This window comes from Myodes glareolus, chromosome 2 (assembly GCF_982192425.1).
Source record: "Myodes glareolus chromosome 2, mMyoGla1.1, whole genome shotgun sequence".
Taxonomy (NCBI): domain Eukaryota; kingdom Metazoa; phylum Chordata; class Mammalia; order Rodentia; family Cricetidae; genus Myodes; species Myodes glareolus.
The window spans coordinates 131,629,489-131,649,099 of record NC_142027.1 but is presented as its reverse complement, the minus strand read 5'-3'; the positions used below and the strand labels follow the sequence as shown (position 1 = coordinate 131,649,099).

The window sequence follows — 19,611 nt, the reverse complement described above, 5'->3', positions numbered from 1 at the left end:
AAACATGAAGATTCTAAAAAGCTTCAAGACGTAGAGCAATGTCAGCACACTTGAGCCTTTAGGGACTGCAGTTTTGATGGATATGTGTGTCAGCACATGTGTCAGTGTGCATGTGTGTGCACGGGTGCGTGCATGTTCATGTCTGTTTCTAGTCCTTTATGATCATTCCCTGTTCTCACACAGTTGAATACAGTTAGAGAGTGGCTAGTACTTTCTTGGCTTCATCTCAGTGTAGTCCATCTATAACCACTTCTGTATTCTGACTTTTCCATTTCTACTTATGCTTATAAAGTGTAGGCACATTGTAGATCTATATTTAAAGTCACACAGCCAGCAAGTGGAACTGACCTTGGGCACCAAGTATGCATGTGGTACATAGACAAACATGCAGACAGTACACTCGTACACATAAAATAATGCATACTAAGTTAGGTAAGTGTTGTTTGTTTGTTTGTTTTAAAAAAAAAACCTAGGTCTCACTGTGTGGCCCTGTCTTGGAATTTGCTTTGTAGACCAGGTTGGACCGTGAATTCACAGAAAGCCACCTGTTTCTGCCTCCAGAGTACCAGGATTAAAGGTGTGAGTTACTATACATGGCCTGTTTTTTCTTTTAAATGTGTCCTGTGAAGCTGTTAATGTTGACTTAGTAAAAATGTGTGGTTTGTTAGGATTCGTAGAATGTCACTGATGGACTTTAAGACAAATTGAAAAAGGTCAGCCACCTCCTCATGCCATGTTTGAATCAGGAACCCTCTGTTTTGCTTTGTTCATTTGCTTTTGTGAATGTGTTCTACATAGGTGGACAGGTTACTGCATTTCTTACTTCTTAAAAATGGTTTAAGATGTTTGTCTCAGCTGCTATCCTACCAATCTTTTTAGTTTATTTTTAAAAAATAAATAATATGTTTGGCCTACATATATGTCTTTGCATCACTTGTATGCCGTGGCATTGGATCCCCTAGACTGGAGTTAATAGACTGTTGTGGGTCCTGGGACTTGAACCTGGGCCCTCTGGGACAGCAGTCAGTGCTATTAACTGCTGAGCCATCTCTTAGCCACCTGCTGTTCTTTTTAAAATAACACTTTCATGCTGGGAGTGGTGGCGCATACCTATAGTCCTAGTACTTGAAAGGCAGAGGCAGCTGGTTTATAGAGCAAGTTCCAGGACAGCCAGGGCTACACAGAGAAACCCTGTCTTGAAAAGTAAAAAAAGTATAATAAAATATAAAATAACATATCTAGTCTCCATTGAACATGCCTGGAAAGGGTGTGGCCTTTCCCTCATGGACTCTTTGGAGCCTTTGTGTGGTTGCTCCTGCTGAGGGAATCCGAGCGGTCTGTGTGGACTCTGATGTACTGGAATGGTGGTCTGCAGACTTGCTGGCAGGCTTCGCTCATAGGGGCTTTCCTGTGTGTGTCTTGCAGGATGTGTTTCCTTTCATATGCACCATAGAACCACACCTGCATGAGTCCTTAGACAACTTCCCCAATAAACAGGAAAATGTTGAGATGGCTGTCCTTTGTTTATGGTGGAGGTAGACTGAGAAAATAGAGGAACATTTACTCGGGTGTCCTTGAGTATACTTTATTTATGCCATTGCGGTATAACAGCTCTGTCTTGTATTTTCTCTCAGATACACTTATTGTACTCCCTGTGAAGTTACTGTAGGACCCTGTGATGCCTGCCGTTCAGTCTTTGGGGCTTAATGTTGTCAGCAGCCTTGGGAGTGGAGATTGTAAGAGCCATTACAACTTAGTCAGCCCTTAGACATGAGGGGCCCCTTGCTGGTCATTCTTGGTTACATGCCTACCCAAAATACAAGGAAATTGAAGTTTTTTGTTTGTTTGTTTGTTTGTTTGTTTCTTTGGGTGTTAAGAATAATGAATAGTACTTTTCAGGGTTTAGGTTTTCTTTATTTGGAGTCAAAAGCAGTTAGTATATAGTGTCTGCCACCAACACCTTAAGAAGATGGTGGCACAGGCCTAGAATCCCAGCAGATGGCTAGTCAAAGCAGGAAGACTACAAGTTTGAGTCTAGCCTGGGCTACATAGCGAGTTCCTGTCTAAGAAACAAAACAAAAGGCTGGATTGCTGGATAATTAGTTCTTTTCTGGCTTCACTGTTAACCTAGAAACCAGGGCAGAGAGACAGATGGTTGTTTCTGAGATTCAAGCCAGCCCTACTTAGAGAGGACATCGTGTGGAGGCCTAGGCTGCAAGCTTACCTCTACTGGGCTATTCAGGTGTCCTAGTTAGGGTTATTATTGCTGTATAGAAACACCATGATCAAAAGCAACTCAAGAAGATAGAGTTTATTTGGCTTAAACTTTTACATCACTGTTCATTATTGAAGGAAGTCAGGACAGGAACTCAAACAGGGCAGGAACCTGGGGGCAGGAGCTGATGCAGAGGCTGTGGAGGGTTGCTGCTTACTGGCTTGCTCCCATGGCTTGCTCAGTTTACTTTCTTACAGAACCCAGGACCACCACGATGGGCTGGACCCTCCCCATCAATCATGAATTTAAAAAATGCCCTACAGCTGGATCTTATGGAGGCATTTTCTCAATTAGGGTTCTTTCCTCTTACATGTCTATAGTTGACATAAAGCTAGTTGGCACATTAGGTAACCCAGGCTGAGTTCACACTTGCTGTGTATGTGTAGCCAAGGATAATGTAACCCTGCCTCTGCCTTCCAGGAGCGAGATTACAGGTGAGTGACATCACATCTGGCTGTGGTGGTGTTTTTGTTGTTCTTCCTCCTCCTCTTCCACACATCCCCTGTACATCTGTGCTATGTAGCCCAGATTGGTCTCAACACAAGCTTTTTCTCCTCAGCCCAACAGAATGATAGCATTCTGGTTTTTTTTTTTTTTTTTTTTTTTTTTTTTTTTTTTTTTTTTTTTTTTTTTTACTTTTTGAAACCCATTCAAGCATGCTGCCATCTTATTGGAATTATGGTGGGATGCTATATTGCATCTTGTAAGGGGGTTTAGGTTAGGTTTTTAGTGCACACATGCGTGTGCGTATTGGTGGAAGCACACGTGGGGTGGGGGGGCATTGAGACCAGGGTCTCCTTATATAGCCTTGGATGGCCTACAAGTCACTATGTAGACCAGGCTATCCTTAAACTCAGATCCACACCTGCCTGTGCCTCTAAGTGCTAGGAATAAAGACGTGTACCACCACATCCAGCTGCATTTTGTGGAAATTAGTTGGAAATTAGAAGATATTTTCATTGCCTCTTGCTGAGTGGAATTTGTTGTGAAATCTGTTGACTATTTCCTTGATTTGCTCAATGACTTAAGTACGCCAGTATTTTAAATTGTTTTGTTTTGTGTGTTCCTGCGCACATGCACATGAGTATACAGGTGCATGTGTGTTTTCAGGGAGGCCAGAGTTCAACCATGGTGTCATTCCTTGTCCTTTTTTTTTTTTCTGAGACAGTCTCCCTGGGCGGGGCTGTCCAATTATTGATCCCTAGCACTGGGGTTGCAAGTGTGCACCACGAACAGCTCTTGTATATCAGTTTTGGGGGACAAATTCAGGTCCTATTCCTTATATGTCAAGTGCTATGTGAGCTGAGCTGTTCTTGCCACCCTATTGTTGTGTTGATTTTTGGATTAGCTCCTGATCCCACGCTGATCTTGATTTCTGATCCTCTTGCCTCAGTTTCCATCATTCTTGGCTCACTGCCCTCTCATTGCCAAGGTGTTCTCAACATTTGCAAAAAAAAGGTCTTGTGCATGTGGACGAGCTCATACTTGACAGTCCTCATGAGCAGATTCTTCTCTGGCAAGGCATTTAGAATTGTACCTGTATCTCCTTGTTTAGAATCTTCATTAATTCTTTTTTTAAAAGATTTATTTATTTATTATGTGTACAGAATTCCTTCTATGTGTGCCCACATGCCAGAAGGGGGCGCCAGGTCTTGTTATAGATGGCTGTGAGCCACCATGTGGTTGCTGGGAATTGAACTCAGGACCTCTGGAAGAGCAGTCAGTGCTCTTAACCACTGAGCCATCTCTCTAGCCCCTAATTATTTTTCATAAAAAAAAAAGTTGGGTTCCCTTAGAAAACATTTTAGTTTTCTAATTTATTGCTTGATCACTTTGAGACAAAATAATTTTTAAAATATTCAAATTTGCTAAAACATTTTATTTATTTGTTTGTTTGTCTTTGACATCTTAGTTTCCCAGTTGAATTTTTGAATGCCATTTACCAATACTGGCAGCCCTAGGAGTTCTAGACTTCGGAATATTTTCCAGATTTTTCTCTGTTTGAAAAAAAAGAGAATGCTGCTGAGGTAGGTGAGCACAGAATTTTGTGGAGTCTTGGTTACCAATGTTCTTTTGTATGAAAATTATACTGTGTGCCCAAATCATTGGGGAATTGATTGGGATTTTCTCTTTGGGTTGGGAAACTTGTTATTGGCCTCTGGAGTAACCATTGCTCACATTTGCAAAACAGTGTAGAATAAAGGGTCTGTGCTGGGTGTGGCACAGATTAAAAACAAGCACACTATAGACACACTCCCTCCTTGCACTTCATCTGCTTAAATCATAAGGTACGAAAAGCCACAATAATACCAAAGCCACATGCAACTATTACCACAGTGTCTAGGGAACATTTTCATGACCCTTTAAAAGAGCCCATGGTGCTGGAGAGATGGCTCAACAGTTAAGCACAATTGGTGCTCTTGCAGAGGCAGACGTCCACATGGAGGTTCACAACCACCAGTAATGCCACTTCCAGGAAATCTGATGCCCTCTCTTTGCCTCTCATGTGTACATATACATAGATAAGTTGTGGTCCATCCAGTTCCCCTCCCCACTCCCCCCACCCTTTTTTTTGAGACTGGATTTCTCTGTGTGGCCCTGGCAGTCCTGGAACTCACTATGTAGACCAGGATAGCCTCGAACTCAGAGATGCATCTGCCTCTGCTTCCCAAGTATTGGGATTAAAGGCGTATGCCACAACGCTAGGCCATATATATCTTAAGAAACAACCTCCTGTCCCTTTGTCTTCAGCTCTTACCCCATATAACTCCCAAACTGTTGTCTCCATTTGCCTAGTTCAGGTTTCACACAATGTTAGGCTCTGTAGGTCTCTATACTACCTTTTGTTACTATGATGTTGCCAAGATTTCCCCATGCTATGGAATGTGCTAAGCAGCACTCTTCGGTGGGTAACAGCACTTTATACATTTGTCCAGTGAATAGCAGGCACTCGGGATGTGTATATTCTTTGAATGCTGGGATTTTGACTATTTTCAGTTCTCTGAAGTGCCAGTTCAGGTGCTAATTCTGTTAAAGTGTAAGGAACTAGGAGACTCTTCCAGATCCCAAACCACCTGACATGTTTGAGGTTAGATTTTCACCATTCTGGTGTGGAGAAGGGACCTTTTGTTGAGGGTTTGGTATTCATTTACCAAGTGACTCTTAATGCCTAGCACCATTTCCTGTGCATACTGGACAGTGGTGTGTTCTCTTTGGACTTTTAATCCATTGGGGAATGGTTATATGCCCAGGGTCTTTCATATACTAGGCAGAAACAAGATCTCCTGTAGCTGAGGCTGGCTTTGAATTCCTCATCTTCCTGCCTCCACCTTCTGATTTCTGGGTGTGCACCATCATGCCTAGCTAGTCCATTTTTAAGTAGGATTAGTTGCTGTCATTGGTCATGTGTCATACACCCCCCTTTTTAAATAAATTCTTTATATATTTTATGTATGAGTAAGTGCCTTATCAGTTTTAAGGTTTGTAACAATTGTCTGTGTGGGTTTTTTATTTACTATAGTTAGTGTGTTTGATAAGATGTATATGCTGTGGTACATGTGTAGAAGTCAGAGGCTAACATGGAGAAGTCAGTTCTTCTTCATCTCTCTGAGCCAGTGTGCAGGCCATGAAGGGCTCTGTCTGTTCTCTTTTGTTGCCTGTAGTGTTGCACTTAAGGTCTTTTGCCATCCAGGGCCAGGAAGGTTTGCTTCTGAGAGCTGTATAGTTTCTGCTCTTTTGTCTATGCCCTTGACACTTTTGTTCATCATCATCTTTTTGTTAGTTTGTCTTTTTGTTTGTTTTTTTGAGACAGGGTTTCTCTGTGTAGCCATGGCTGTTCTGGAACTCACTCTGTAGGGCAGCTGGCCTCGAACTCAGAGATTTTGTCCCCCGAATGCTGGGATTAAAGATGTGCACCACTCCCCCTGGCCCTGTAGTGAGTTTTGACATTAGGAAAGGAATTTTCCTAATGTGTCATTTTTAATGGTTTTAAGGTTATTTTTGACTGTTTTGACTCCTTTGTGATTCCATGTGAGTTTCAGAGTCAGTTCATCCACTTCTATGAAGTGTTTACCTGAGCTTCTAGAAGACTTTCCTGGAATCTATGCCTCGCTTCAGGAATCCTGCTGTTTTTTAGGTTTTCAAGACGGTTTCTCTGTGTCACCTTGGCTGTCCTAGTAGACCAGGCTGACCTCAAACTCACAGAGCTCCGCCTGCCTCTGCCTCCCAAGTGCTGGGATTAAAGACCTGTGCCACCACCACCCAGCCGATCCTGCTGTCTTAATAGTGGTCAAGCATGGGATGCTTTTCCATTCTTTAATTTCTTTCTGCAGTGGTGTGTGGTTTGAGTGTGCAGGTCTTTCACTCCTCTTAGGCTTATTTGTATGTATAGTCCCTTTTGTTTTTGTTTTTGTTTGTTTGTGTAACAGCCTTGGCTGTACTGGAACTCACTCTGTAGATCCGCCTGCCTCTGCCTCCCAAGTACTGGAATTAAAGGCATGCACCACCGCTGACCCCCATTTTAATGCTGTTGTGGTTGGAATTGTTTCTTAATTTTATTTTTGCATTGCCTGTTGTGAATGTATAGAAACATAGCTGATTGTTGGGCATTGCTCCTGGTTCTTGCACCTGACTGCACTTGTTCGTTTTTCCTGTAGTGCAGTCCTGAGTAGAAGTGGCCAGAGTGCAGTTTGTTTCGTTTATGATTAGAGAGTAACGTTTCAACACTGGACATTGTTAGGTGTGGTCGTTCCTTCTTCTCTTTATTGTGAGGAAGTCCCCTTTTATTCCTCCTCTGCTGAGTGTTCTATCGTGGTTTGTCAAATGCTTTATGTCTGTGGTGGTCATGTGAGTTTTCTCTTTTCTTCTATTGGTGTGGTTGGTAGGTCCCACCAGTCACTTTTCATGTGTTGAATCAACTTTCGTTGCATTTACCAGAGGTAAATCCCACTTGGTCTTGATGTGTGTTTCCTTTTCATGTGATGTAGGATGTGCTTTGTTAGCATTTTGCTGAGGGTTTTGTCCCCATATTCATGAGAAGTGTTGGCTTGTAGTGTGTGTGAGACATCTTGTTTTGCATCAGAGCACGGGTCGCTTATAGTGCTCCTGCTCTGTAGTCTTGAGGCGCTTGTAAAGTGGCATCAGCTCTGCTTTATAGATTGGTGATGGAGCCACTGGACCTGTGCTTTGCAGTTTGCTTTCTCAAGCACACGCGCTTCATTCTGTGCATGAGGGTATTGGGGTTCAGAGGGTAAAATAACTTGCTGACAAGTGGCAGAACTGGAGTTTGGGTCCAGGTTATTTTAGGCCAGTTACTAGGATGGCGACATTTGTTGAGTGATGTTTTTTTGTGTGTTGATACTAGATGCTGTAGCAGAGCCATCTCTTACGACTCATCATGGAGTGCTCATGTAACCATCATGTCAGCTTTATGTATGTGTCTGTCCCTGACACAGGCTCTGTGGCTTATCCTAGTGAACTGTGGCCAGACTCTGTGCCATTCACACACATGCTCACAGGTTCTGGAGCTTGCTCTTGGTGCTGCTGTTCTCTGTTGTGTTTGAAGGGCTGGAGACTTTCTATGCAACCGAAACAGCAGTGTCACAGGTGGACAGCTGGGCTCAGTTTAGATTTGATCTTGAACATGAATGGGCTCACACTGCCTGTCAAGCCCCAATTTTGCTTGGTTGAGTCAGCTCAGAGCAGGAAAGCTGGCTGCATCTTCACACTGTGCTCTCGGCTAACATTGTATTCTTCTATTGAACTGTAAGAACCTGTGATGTGGGATGCCCTTTTGTGTGTGTGTTGCTTTTACTGGCTAATGAATAAAGCAGTTTTGGCCAAAATGGCTTAGCAGAGTAAAACCAGGCAGAAAATCCTAACAGATATAGAGAGAAAGTAGGCGGAGTCAGAAGGGTAAAGGAGAAGGACCTGGAACCTTTCAGTAAGCCACAGCCTCGTGGCAATGCACAGATTAATAGAAATGGGTCAATTTTAGGTGTAAGAGCTTGCTAGAAATATGCCTGACTTATTGGCCAAACAGTGTTGTAATTAATATGGTTTCTATGTGATTATTCATGTCTGGGTGGCTGGGAAAGAAATCAACAGTTTCCACCTACAAACATGTGTTTCCTTTTGCCCAGATGTAATTAGAGTGAAAGTGAGCTTGACTTCATGTAAGGTGAAGAGAACTGTTTGGTTTGTTAAGGCTCAGTGGACCATGCTGGCCCTTTACCTTGGTAAACTGAGGATGACCTTGAGCTTCTGGCCGTCCAGGATTGCACGTTTGCAGTACTACACCCAGCTCTCCTTTCTGTTTATGCACCAGTCCTTGTGAGAATGTTCTAAGATGCTCAGCTGAGTATAGGAGGTCCCCACCGCAACCATTCAATGATTTAGGCTTTACTGAGTTTGTTGTCAGGTCTGCTCGTTTGTTTTTAGACAGAGTTTTTTTTTTTTTCTCTGTATAGCCCTGGCTGTCTTGGTACTCACTCTGTAGACCAGGTTGACCTCGAACTCAGAGGTCCACTTGACTCAGCCTCCCAAGTGCTGGGATTAAAGGTGTGAGTCACAGACTTTTTCTATTGGTTTTAATTTTATCAATTTGTAAAATATTTTAATGCATAAAACATTGACTAATCTAGTGTAGTCTTTTTCTTTTCTGTGTTAACTTTTTTTTTTAAAGATTTGGTGTTAGAGTCACTGGAGCAAGAGCTACAGACAGCTAGACATGTGTGGGAACTAAATGTGGGACTTCTGAGAGAACAGTAGAGACACTAACTGTGGAGCCATCTCTCAACTCCTTAAACTGACTTTTGAGACACTTGTTGGGGGGTGCTGGTGGGGACTCCAACCTTAGTGGCTTGTAATACTGATGGCTGTGAGAGTGGTGGCTTCTGAGAGCAACCAGTATGGAGGTGTGTGCCTCTAGTTTTTGCCACAGTGGAAGCTAAGTCTGACTCATACCTGAGGAACTCACACGATTTCACATTGAAGGCTGTTGGCTGAGTGTTAGTCCTTAGCATCTCTACCAAGCATTCAAAGTGTGTACATCCCAGTAGTCAGCAGGGAAGGTCAGACAGCAGCTGGACTGCAAGACACGGGGCTCAGTGATCTGCCACCGGACTTTTGTCTCTGCTTAGCCACACGCTCCAGCATTGCAAAGAGGACAGTCTACACAAGCCTTTTGAAGACAGGAGGTTCTGGCATAAACAAACTCTTCTGCTGCATCTGAGCATGGTTTCAGGGCTACAAAAGAGGCTGTTAGAAAACAAGAAATAGAATTGCCCACCACATGTCCCACTTGGCACAAATGGACAGGTGCTGGCCTCTTCTGTTCACAGTGATCTGGTTTTCAGCAGATTTGTCAGGGTTTGGCCACATGCCAGTTCCACTTAGCTTTATCCACGTTCCATTTGTCTGTTGAGCAGAATGCCATACAAAAGCAGACGGGGAAATTACATGAAGTGCCAGCTAGAAAACCTGAGGTGGATGGGGTCTTGGCCTGAAGCACAAAGCTTTCCGTGTTCATGTTTATCTGGTAACCCAGTGGGATTTGTCTAAAATGACTCATGGGGAGCCCAGGACCCCAGCTAACTGTCACCCACATTCCCCATGCCTAGCTTACTCTGCCAGATGTTGAGTGATCCGACATGAGACGCTCTTCATGGTCTCCTTTGTCTTCCACTCTGGCCTGTCCCCTGTCTTCTGCCCAGCTACCACTGTCATCATGTCAGCAGGCTGCTTTCGACTGCCCTGACTTCCCTGCAGGGTGGGATTGCCAGAGTCACTGTCATGGTAAGGTAGTCCCCATTAACCACTTCCCATTTAATTGCTTCTCCTTTTTCTAAGACCTGGCTCTTGACTCAAGTCGGATTTCCCATTCTTCACTGGGATGCTTAGCAGCCAGCAGTTGGTTTGGATTGCTCTGAAGATCAAGCCTGTTTCGGGAGAATAGTAGCAGGCACTTGGTAGCAGGGCAACTGCTTCTGTCTCTTGCGTCTGCATAGTTGGCAATGTGGAGTCGCTCTGGGGAGCCAGCACAGCGCTCAGCCAGAGGAATGCTGATGTCAGGGAGAGGAGGATGTGTAAAAACTGGAAAATGACCCTGCAGGCTGTGGAGAAAGCCACATATCATAACTTCTTTGGGACTTTGGTTTCACATCTACAAGGTAGATTCCCTTTGGTGTTTTCCAATCTCCAAAATAGGAAGGGTGGAATGAGCTTTCCCACCCACCCCTGAAAGATGGATTTTCCTTCATGATCATAAGTTAAAGCTATGGACTAGCTCTGGGTGTCATAAGTCTTACACGGTCTGCATCACTCTCGGTGCTCTCCGTGTCCTGACACGGTCTGCAGCGCTCTCGGTGCTCTCGGTGTCCTGACATGGTCTGCAGCGCTCTCCGTGTCCTGACATGGTCTGCAGCGCTCTATTGCTCTCTATGTATGCTGCAGCGGGAACTGGGGTTTGCAGTCTGACTACGTTTTAGGACAGTAGACTGAATGCCGAGATGTTCTGTTTTGCCAACTTGCCTGTTGCCAATTGCGGCCGGTGATACTCATGTATTCCTCTCTTTTTGCAGACACGATGCGACGAGTTGTGAGGCAGAGCAAGTTCCGGCATGTCTTTGGACAGGCAGTGAAAAACGACCAGTGCTATGATGACATCCGAGTCTCCCGAGTGACCTGGGACAGTTCCTTTTGTGCTGTCAACCCCAGATTTGTTGCCATCATCATAGAAGCAAGTGGGGGAGGAGCCTTCCTGGTGCTTCCTCTGCACAAGGTGAGTGATGCCCCATTCTGGAGCTGGAGGTACAGGCAGTTGGTTTCTAAGTCACCTCATGTGGGTGCTGGGTACTGAACTCAGGTTCTCTGCAAGGGCTAGCAAGTACTCTTACTCACTGAGCCAATTCTTCAGCCTCTGGCCTTTTGGATTTTGAGTTGTAAGTGGAATGTGAACTCAAGAAAATGTTCCGAGAAATGGGTTATACCTCAGTGGTAGATTGTTGTATCTCATTGTTTAGTGTACACATGACCCTGGTTCCATCTCTGTTGCCAGGGCAGGGGTGTTGGAGGGATCCACACAGACACACAGGATTCAAGATTATCCCAGCTCTGGTAATAAGTCACAGCGTAGAAGCTAAGCTATTTAACACGGTGTAGACGGAAGGGCCCTGACTGAGTGGCTCTGTGCGCACTTCACTCTCAGCGTGTCCCCACTGATCCTTTCCTAACTTGGTCTTCCTTGAGCCCTGTCCCAGATGGGCATGGGTGGAGCTTTTGTGCACCTCTTCTCTTTAGCTGTAGGAGGAAAAGGGATTTGGTGAGTCCCGAACTCTGGATGGAGGAAAAAGTTTAGTGCCCTTACCACCATGCAGATGCAGGCATTGAGTACTGCTAGTTCCCTGCTGTGCATATCCACAGGGGACCTTGCCCACCCTCACATCTGCTTCTGAGCCATGTGTACTAGGGCACATCTCACTATGGATCATGGGCTCTGAAAGCAGACACAGTGAAGTCAGTTGTTTTGTCAGTAGAGTACTGTTCCACATCAGGTGGATGTTTCCCCTTGGGGAAACTTCTGGTTCTCCTGGAGTTCCTCTTGGGTGTTCATGACTAGCTTGTTTTGTTTTACATTTGTGTTTGACTTCTGTGGCTGAATTAATTTATTACACAACTGAACCAGTTCTCCAAAGAATTAGGGAGATGGGTGCTCAGGGAACAAAGCAGACACTCATTTCCAATGCAACTTGTAATTGACAAATGTGAACCTAGCCATGATTGGAGATATTTCTGCTTTGATACCTTTGTTTCTGTTGACTGATGCCATACCATTTTAACTTAACCTGATTTTGGAGTGGGGTTTGAGCTGAATGTCTGTTGTGCTTTGCCCATACATCTGTTTAGTATGTTTCTTTATTTTTCAAGGGTTTGTTTGAATTACGTTTAGATGTAGGCAGATTTTTCTGTCCTGTCTGCTCAGACTTCTTATTAATTATGAAAGCTTGACTGATAGCTTAGGCTTGTTCTTAACTAGCTCTTATAACTTAAATTAACCTATATTTTTATTAATCTACACTGTACCATGTGGCTTTTACCTCTATCCCATTTTGTGTCTCCAACTCATCCTGTGACTCTCTGATTTCTCCCCTTTCTTCTTCCCAGTATTCTCTCTGTCCTGAAAATCCTGCCTAACTATTGGCCATTTAACATTTTGCTAAACCAACCACAGTAACATATCTTCATACAGTGTAAAGGAGTATTCCACATCCACAAAAGGCTCAGTGAACCTCACAGCACTTACAGGAGATCTGTTTGGTATGGTTCTTACCTATGTTAAGTGTCTGTGTGCATGTAAGCATATGCATGCACCTGAGGGCACATGTGCACATGTAAGCTAGAGGCATTGGATCCCCTGGAGCTGATGCTAGAGATAATTGTGAGCCACCTGGTATAGGTAAGAGAATAGAACTCAGGTCCTCCGGAAGAGCAGCAAGTGCTCTTAACCTCTGAGCATCTCTCCAGCTATGTGTTCTTTTTTAGTAGTGAGAAGCATTCAGGAAGTTGGCTTTTTATTTCTATGGCTCAAGGCGGCCATCCGAGAGGACAGCCACAGCTTGTCAGCCAGGTCAGGGACTCATGGTCTATTTGGAGTTAAAGCATTTTTCTTTTTATAAACTGAGGGACAAATTCAAGACATTCTTTTCTTCAAAGAACTGGAACAAGCCAATTAAGAATCCCAAAATAAACTGTGAATGGCTAATCTTCCACTGAGCTCAGACAGTTCCTTCAGATTCCATATCCGCAAAAGGCTCAGTGAGTCCATCTTTGCTTTTGCAAACCACGGGAGACTTTGAACATCACAGCACTTACAGGAGATCTGTTTGGTATGGTTCTTACCTACATTAAGTGGCCTGTGTTAGTCAGACTATGTTGTTCTGTAACTATCCTCACGGGAATGAGAATAGAGGAGTCCTTTGAACATTGTTACGCTTTGTCTGGGAGATGGCTTAGTGGATAGTGTTAGTGTGAGAACCTGACTTTGGATCTTCAGCATCATGTGATAAACTAGGCCCAACAATGCATGTCTATAACACTGTCACTAGGGGGGCAGAGGCAGGAGGAGCCCAGGAGCTCACTGGCTGCTTGTCTATTGAGAACGGTGAGGTCTCACTGAAAGACATTGTTTCTAAAAATAAGGTAGAAAACAATAGAAGACACCTCCACTTGTGCACACACACAGGTGAGTGCAACCATACATGTGTGCATACACAGATACACATATATTCTCCTTTGGAGGAGTCGCCTAGGCGTTCCTTACATAGCTGTAAGGCCTTGTCCTCAACTGTTGTTCCAGGGGCTAATAGTGATGTGAACTTAGTGACAGCATTGGAAGGTAGACCAGTGCTCGATGTTCTTGCAAGCTCACAGGCACTCTGCTTTTCAGACATTAATGCGCACAGTTAACTCTTTGTGTCAGAGGGGCTTTGAGGAAAAAATGAGATCTGGGAACTGAAAAGCTGTGAAATCCTGGCTGGTCACCTTGTAGTGGGACATGGATCTGTCATTGTGTCCCTCTATTTCTCTTTCTCTAACTTAAAGGGTGTGTGTGTGTGTATCTCCCCTGAATTCTGTATGTTCTCAGTGTGTTTCCTCTCCTGTGGCTATCAGCTCTGAGGCAGTTTTTGTGTGGGTTCAGTATTCAGAATCCAGAAAGCAAATGTTGGTGTTCCATTGTTTTTCTTTCTTGCAAAGAACAGTTGCCGGGGCCCTGCCCAGCTAGAAAGGGTGGTGGTCAGTCCTGGGGGCCCTCAAGAGGTGCCCCTGCACAGTCCTGTGCTGTGGTAGCAAGGCCTGGCCATGAGGCTGGGTGTCAGCTGGCACTGGTGTTTCTGTTCTTCCTAAGGTGCTGTCTGGCTACTGGGCATCAATAGCTCTAGAAAATAGGACCTTTCATGTCCTCTATGTTGGCAGGAAATACCTACCCTGTAATTTATATATAACCCTAGGTATCTGAGTATGGATTGTGGACTTTACGTTGTTGCTGATATTTCATTGTTTTTGACCATCACATGTAATGCATTGGTTTGCTGTTTGTAAACTCAGCGCCTGCACTGCCAGCATTTGCCCTTCAGAAAGATTTGAATCTAGTTTTTGTTGTGGTCTTCCCCCTTGTTAAACCTCAGGCCTGACTCCTGCTAGTTAAGATCTCTGTCACCAAGCTGCACCCTACCACCCTGCACCCCAAGCACTGTGGTCAGTTTTCTGATCTGCACCAGAAAGTATCATATTGCTGCTACTGGCCCAATGTGATGGTATACACCTTTAATTCCAACACCAGGGAGGCAACCTACATAGTTAGTTCCAGGCTAGCCAGTGCTACATAGTAAGACCCTGTCTCAGCACCCTGTCCTACCCAAAGAGAGAGAAGACAAAAAAAAGATAGCAAGGACTTGAGCTCTTGGTGAGCACCGACTTGCTCTGCCTACTACAGCCTAAAGTTACTCTGAAAGAAATGAGAGCATTATGTGACTTTGATTTTATTTTTAAAAAATTATTGATTTATATATATATGAGTGTTTTGCCTGCCTGCATGTTTGTGCAATGCCTGCAGAGGCCAGAAGAGGTCGTTGGGTCCCCTGGAACTGGAGTGAGCCTCTCTGTGCATGCTGGGAATTGAATATGGGTCCTCTGGAAAGAGCAGCCAGTGCTCTTACCCATTGAGCCATCTCTCCAGTCCCTAGTTATGCTCTTAGTCCCTCTCAGAGGCTTCTGATGATTCTTTGGGACTCTGTTCACACAGCAATATTGAGTGTGCACATACTGATCAAAGGGATCATGACCTTTCAGAGAGTCTCACATTTAGAAGCTAATATCTGCCCACAGTAAATCACATTATTGTAATCTGAGAGTCTTATGATTAGATTCTCAGAGAATATAAATAAGTATAGTCAGTCTCTGTCTTCTAGGTCGTAAGATTCAAAATGTTAATAATAACAGGGACAAATATGCTACTGTGTGTGTGTGTGTGTGTGTGTGTGTGTATGCTCACTCACAAGAACTGGCATACACATGAGCAGTCAGCGTGTTGGATCATGCTTTAAGCGTGTGATTTGTGAGTTTTTTATGTGGATGATTTTATTAGAGAAAGTGATTGTTAGAAGCCCCTGCTGAGGAATAAGGTGCGTTCTCAGCTAAAGTGTGGTGGGTTGACTTAGCCCACGTGAGCACCGGCTCATCTGTAATGTTGCTCACACCATGGCATGCCTCTCTACCCTGACTTGTATAGGTTTGGTTTGGTGTGTTTGCTTGTTCTTCAGTCCTTCCGAGAATGAATAAGACATGGCAGTCTTGCCAAATACATAAAGGCTTTGTGGTTTTGGTTTGTATGAAGAATAGTTTTTCTATCTAACAGTATCCAAGTATCCAAGTCACAAGTCACAAGTATCCAAGCTGCCCCATCTCCAGCATGCATGTTTTCGCCCCCCTAAGCAGTCTGCCAGGCTAGCATGAACAATCTTTCTTCTGTAGAGTAGCCATACTCGTGATGCATAGCTGAAGCAAACATTCCCTCCCTGCTATGAATCATGGAGACTCAAGCAAGCACAACAAGCGGCAGCTCCTGTTAGGCATACACATGAACTTTGGACCTCAGAGAACCTGCCAGTCCTGCCTTAACAAGTGAGGGTGGAATGTGCTCTTAGAGCTGTGAGTACTTGCTCTCCAGCTAGGATGGAGGATACACACTGCCGGCTCCTGTCCCCCGGTGCCTCTCCCTCCCTCTTGACCATTCTGATTGTAAAGGATCTTTGTGTCTTGGAGTGACTACTGATTTCCTTGGTGCAGTGACTGTCTGGAGAGGTATAGGCCCTGGTAGTCTGGGTGTGACCGGGACTCTTCGCGCCACTGTCGTCTCTTTGTCCCTTCAGTGTTGCTGGGCAGTACCTTTATTTATTTTAATAGATAGATAGATAAATAGGGGTGTGTGTGTGTGTGTGTGTGTGTGTGTGTGTGTGTGTGTGATGTTCATAGCGATTGCTCTTACGATGGTCAGAGGACAACTTGTGGAAGTCAGTTCTCTCCTTCCACCATGTAGGTCCTGGGCATTGGTCTTCAGTTGTCAGGCCTGGCTGTAAGAGCCCGTATCTACTGAGCAACCTCACTGGCTCCTGCACAGTTAGTTTCTCCCGCTACCTTGGGAACGAACATGTAAGACTGTAGGGATTTTGCTTTGTGTCTGTGAACTCCAGTCTTAACTCATTTTGTAGTCTGTCTCAACTATCCATTGGTGAAAAAAAATATCAGCAAATGCTCTCAGAATGTACAGAAAACGATCACTGGTCGTTGTCTTGGTTCTTGCAGGAATGGTGCATAACATTTGCTAGACGCACGAGAGAACCCAATTCACTTTTCGCAACGGCTGCCTTATGATGTTAAGAACCAAGTCTCAATAGGACTAGGTTTGATGAGCACTACTCTAGAGTTTCTGTCATGTTTTGGAGAAGAAAATTTGATTGATTCCAGTCAGTATTCCAAGTGTCTGATAATTGATCTCTTCTTACTGTTCAGTACTCAGGTCAAAATTACTCATGACTTGCTGAGCAGAGAAAAGCACACTTTGGGTTCTCTTAGTGCTTGCAGTGCTCTGCTGTACCGCAGGCTGCACCATCACATGTGTTAGGTTTACTTTCTTACCCACTATAAATAGGGCCATCATTTGATCATACTCTCTTGATTCACTTGGGTGGAGGGTGTAAACCAAGTGACTGTACAGCCTCTCAAAGTCTGTCCAAACAATGTTGTGGAATCAGTCTTCAAGATGGTGTCTGGTGACTCTGACCCCTGATATTTGTGCCATTGTGTGGGTCTCTGGATGTGGCGGAAGTGTTGGAGCGTGACTTCTGAGAGTAGGTCATAAAGCCTAATAGCTTCTTTGGAGCCGCCATGTTGTGAGGACTTTCAAACAACTCTGAGGAGAGGCCCATGGACCCTCCAACAGTGCTGTAGCTCATTAGCTTATTCAGGACAAACCTTGTCCTTTGTTGTCCTATGAGACTTTGACACAAAACACTACATAACCATTTTTGAATTCCTGATAGCAGAAGCTGTGAGGTGATAAATAAATGTTCATTTTTAGGCAATTGTGTTTTGGAGTAACTTGATAGGCAGGCAGCAACCGTAATACAGGTATTATCAGACTAGTCTTTGACATATAATGGTTGTTTACACGCCATATGTGAGCAGTAAGAGTTGTGCTAGCTAGTTTTATGTCAATGTGACATAAGCTAGAGTTATTTGAAAGGAGGGAACCTTAGCTGAGACAATGCCTTCATAAGATCCAGCTGTAAGGCATTTTCTTAATTAGTGATTTGATAGGGGAGGGCCCAGCCCATGGTGAGTGGTGCCATCTCTGGGCTGGTGGTCCCGGGTTCTATAAGAAAGCAAATTGAGCAAACAGTAGGGAAGCCAGTAAGCAGCACCCTCCATGGCCTCTGCATTGGCTCCTGCCTGTAGATTCCTACCCTGACTTCCTTTGATGATGAACAGTGATGTGGAAGTGTAAGCCGAATAAACCCTCTCCTCCCTGACTTGCTCTTGGTCATGGTGTTTAATCATAGCAATAGTAACCCTGATTAAGACAAGTGGCTTTCTGATTGTCTGTCCCACCCCTCCCTGGTCCCAGGCTAGGCCTTATATGCATTAAGTGAGTGCTCTTCCTGACCTAGCATGATGAGCTGTCCACCACCATGCCTGTTCTGGTAGTTTTGAACATTCTTACCTTAAAAGAACTGTAGATAGAGAATATAAATGCATATACGTGTGTGTGTGTGTGTGTGTGTGTGTGTGTGTGTGTGACTATAAACATTCGTTTTTGTTTGTGATAGGATCTTACAGTGTAGTTCAGGCCCTTGAAACTTGTGCTGGGTCATTAAATTTATTTATTTACTTATTTTCAGACATCAAAGCTAAATCTTATTGTTTGTTCTATAGATTTTTTTAAGCTGTAGGAAGCAAATCTGCTTCCCCTGTAGCAGTGTACTTAATGTGCACAAAAAGAACAGAGAAAGAACAAGATGTCGGGTGTCAGAGGTCGTGTCCCTGCAGAGAATCATGACAGTGACAAGTTGGAGCCCATCTTGACTGAAGTAGACACAGACAAATAGCAAAATGGAAAAGAAGATAAAAGAAGAGCCGGGTGGTGGTAGCGCACGCCTTTAATCCCAGCACTCGGGAGGCAGAGGCAGATGGATCTCTGAGTTTGAGGCCAGCCTGGTCTACAGAGCTAGTTCCAGAACAGGCACCAAAACTACACAGAGAAACCCTGTCTTGAAAAACAGAGAGAGAGAGAGAGAGAGAGAGAGAGAGAGAGGCCCTGTCTTGAAAAACCAACAAATAAACGGGAAAATACTCCTGTCCTAGCCCAGCTGTGTGCTGCCGCGGCGTGACTTTGGGTTGCAGTCAGCTGGCCTCTGCCATGTCAGGCTGCAGCATCACAGAGCTTAGTGTCCCTAAGACTGAGACCCTTCTGCACAGGAGTGAGTTGTAAAGTTCATTCAGAGCTGGATATGGTTGTGCACTCCTTTAATCCCAGCATTTGTGAGGTTGAGGCAAGTGGGTCTCTGTGAGTTAGAGGCCAGTCTGGTCTAGAGTGAGTTCCAAGACAGATGGGGCCATGTAGAGAGACTCTGTCTCAAAAAGAAAAAAAAAAAATCTTACTCACATCCAGAAAATGTTTTTCTCCCCCAAGGCTTAGGTCCTGGACTCTATGCATTCAAAATATAGCTACCTCACTCTCAAATAAACTAGTCTGTGCCCAAAATTCTTCTCCTGGTTCTTCATTCTGCTTCTCCAGAGGAGAAGCTGCGAGACCCCAACCCTGTGCAGTCTCAAGCATCTCCTGCCAGCTTTGGATGCCAGCTGCCAGGCACCAGGGACGAGCAAACAGCAGCATGCTTCCCGCTCTGGAGAAGACCAGACTGCTGAGCCCCCTATGTGTAGAGTGCAGTACAGAAGGAGGTGGTCGGAGAGCTGCACACAGCAGAGGCTCCTGAGGTCCTGTGGTGACACGTGACACTGCAGTGACCGCTGCACAGCTCATTTACACACTGCACTTTGCAGTTAGATGCACGCCTCCTTCATGATCTTGCCATAATCCAGATTTAATACTCACTAAACCTGCCTTACCACCTTGTCATTTGGGACTCCAAACTGAGGCAGGAGGATCTGAGGACAGCCTGAATTTCATGTTGAGATCCTATCTGAAAAACCAAAATACAACCCAAAGAATATATGCTAGGTCAGAGCAAAGACTCACAATGAGTCCTGTAATATGAACCACA

The 19,611-nt window shown here is 44.5% G+C and overlaps 1 protein-coding gene across 2 annotated transcripts in view; it reads left to right on the top strand.

Annotated features, from left to right (window-relative positions):
• Positions 1-19,611, top strand: part of Coro1c (coronin 1C) — a 74,084-nt gene that overhangs the window by 16,213 nt on the left and 38,260 nt on the right. For both annotated transcript variants that reach the window (XM_085680683.2, XM_085680688.2), the window contains exon 2: positions 10,855-11,054. In XM_085680683.2, the coding sequence (XP_085536809.1) occupies positions 10,860-11,054 (195 nt within the window). In that variant the 5' untranslated portion in view covers positions 10,855-10,859. The remainder of the gene's footprint in view (positions 1-10,854; positions 11,055-19,611) is intronic.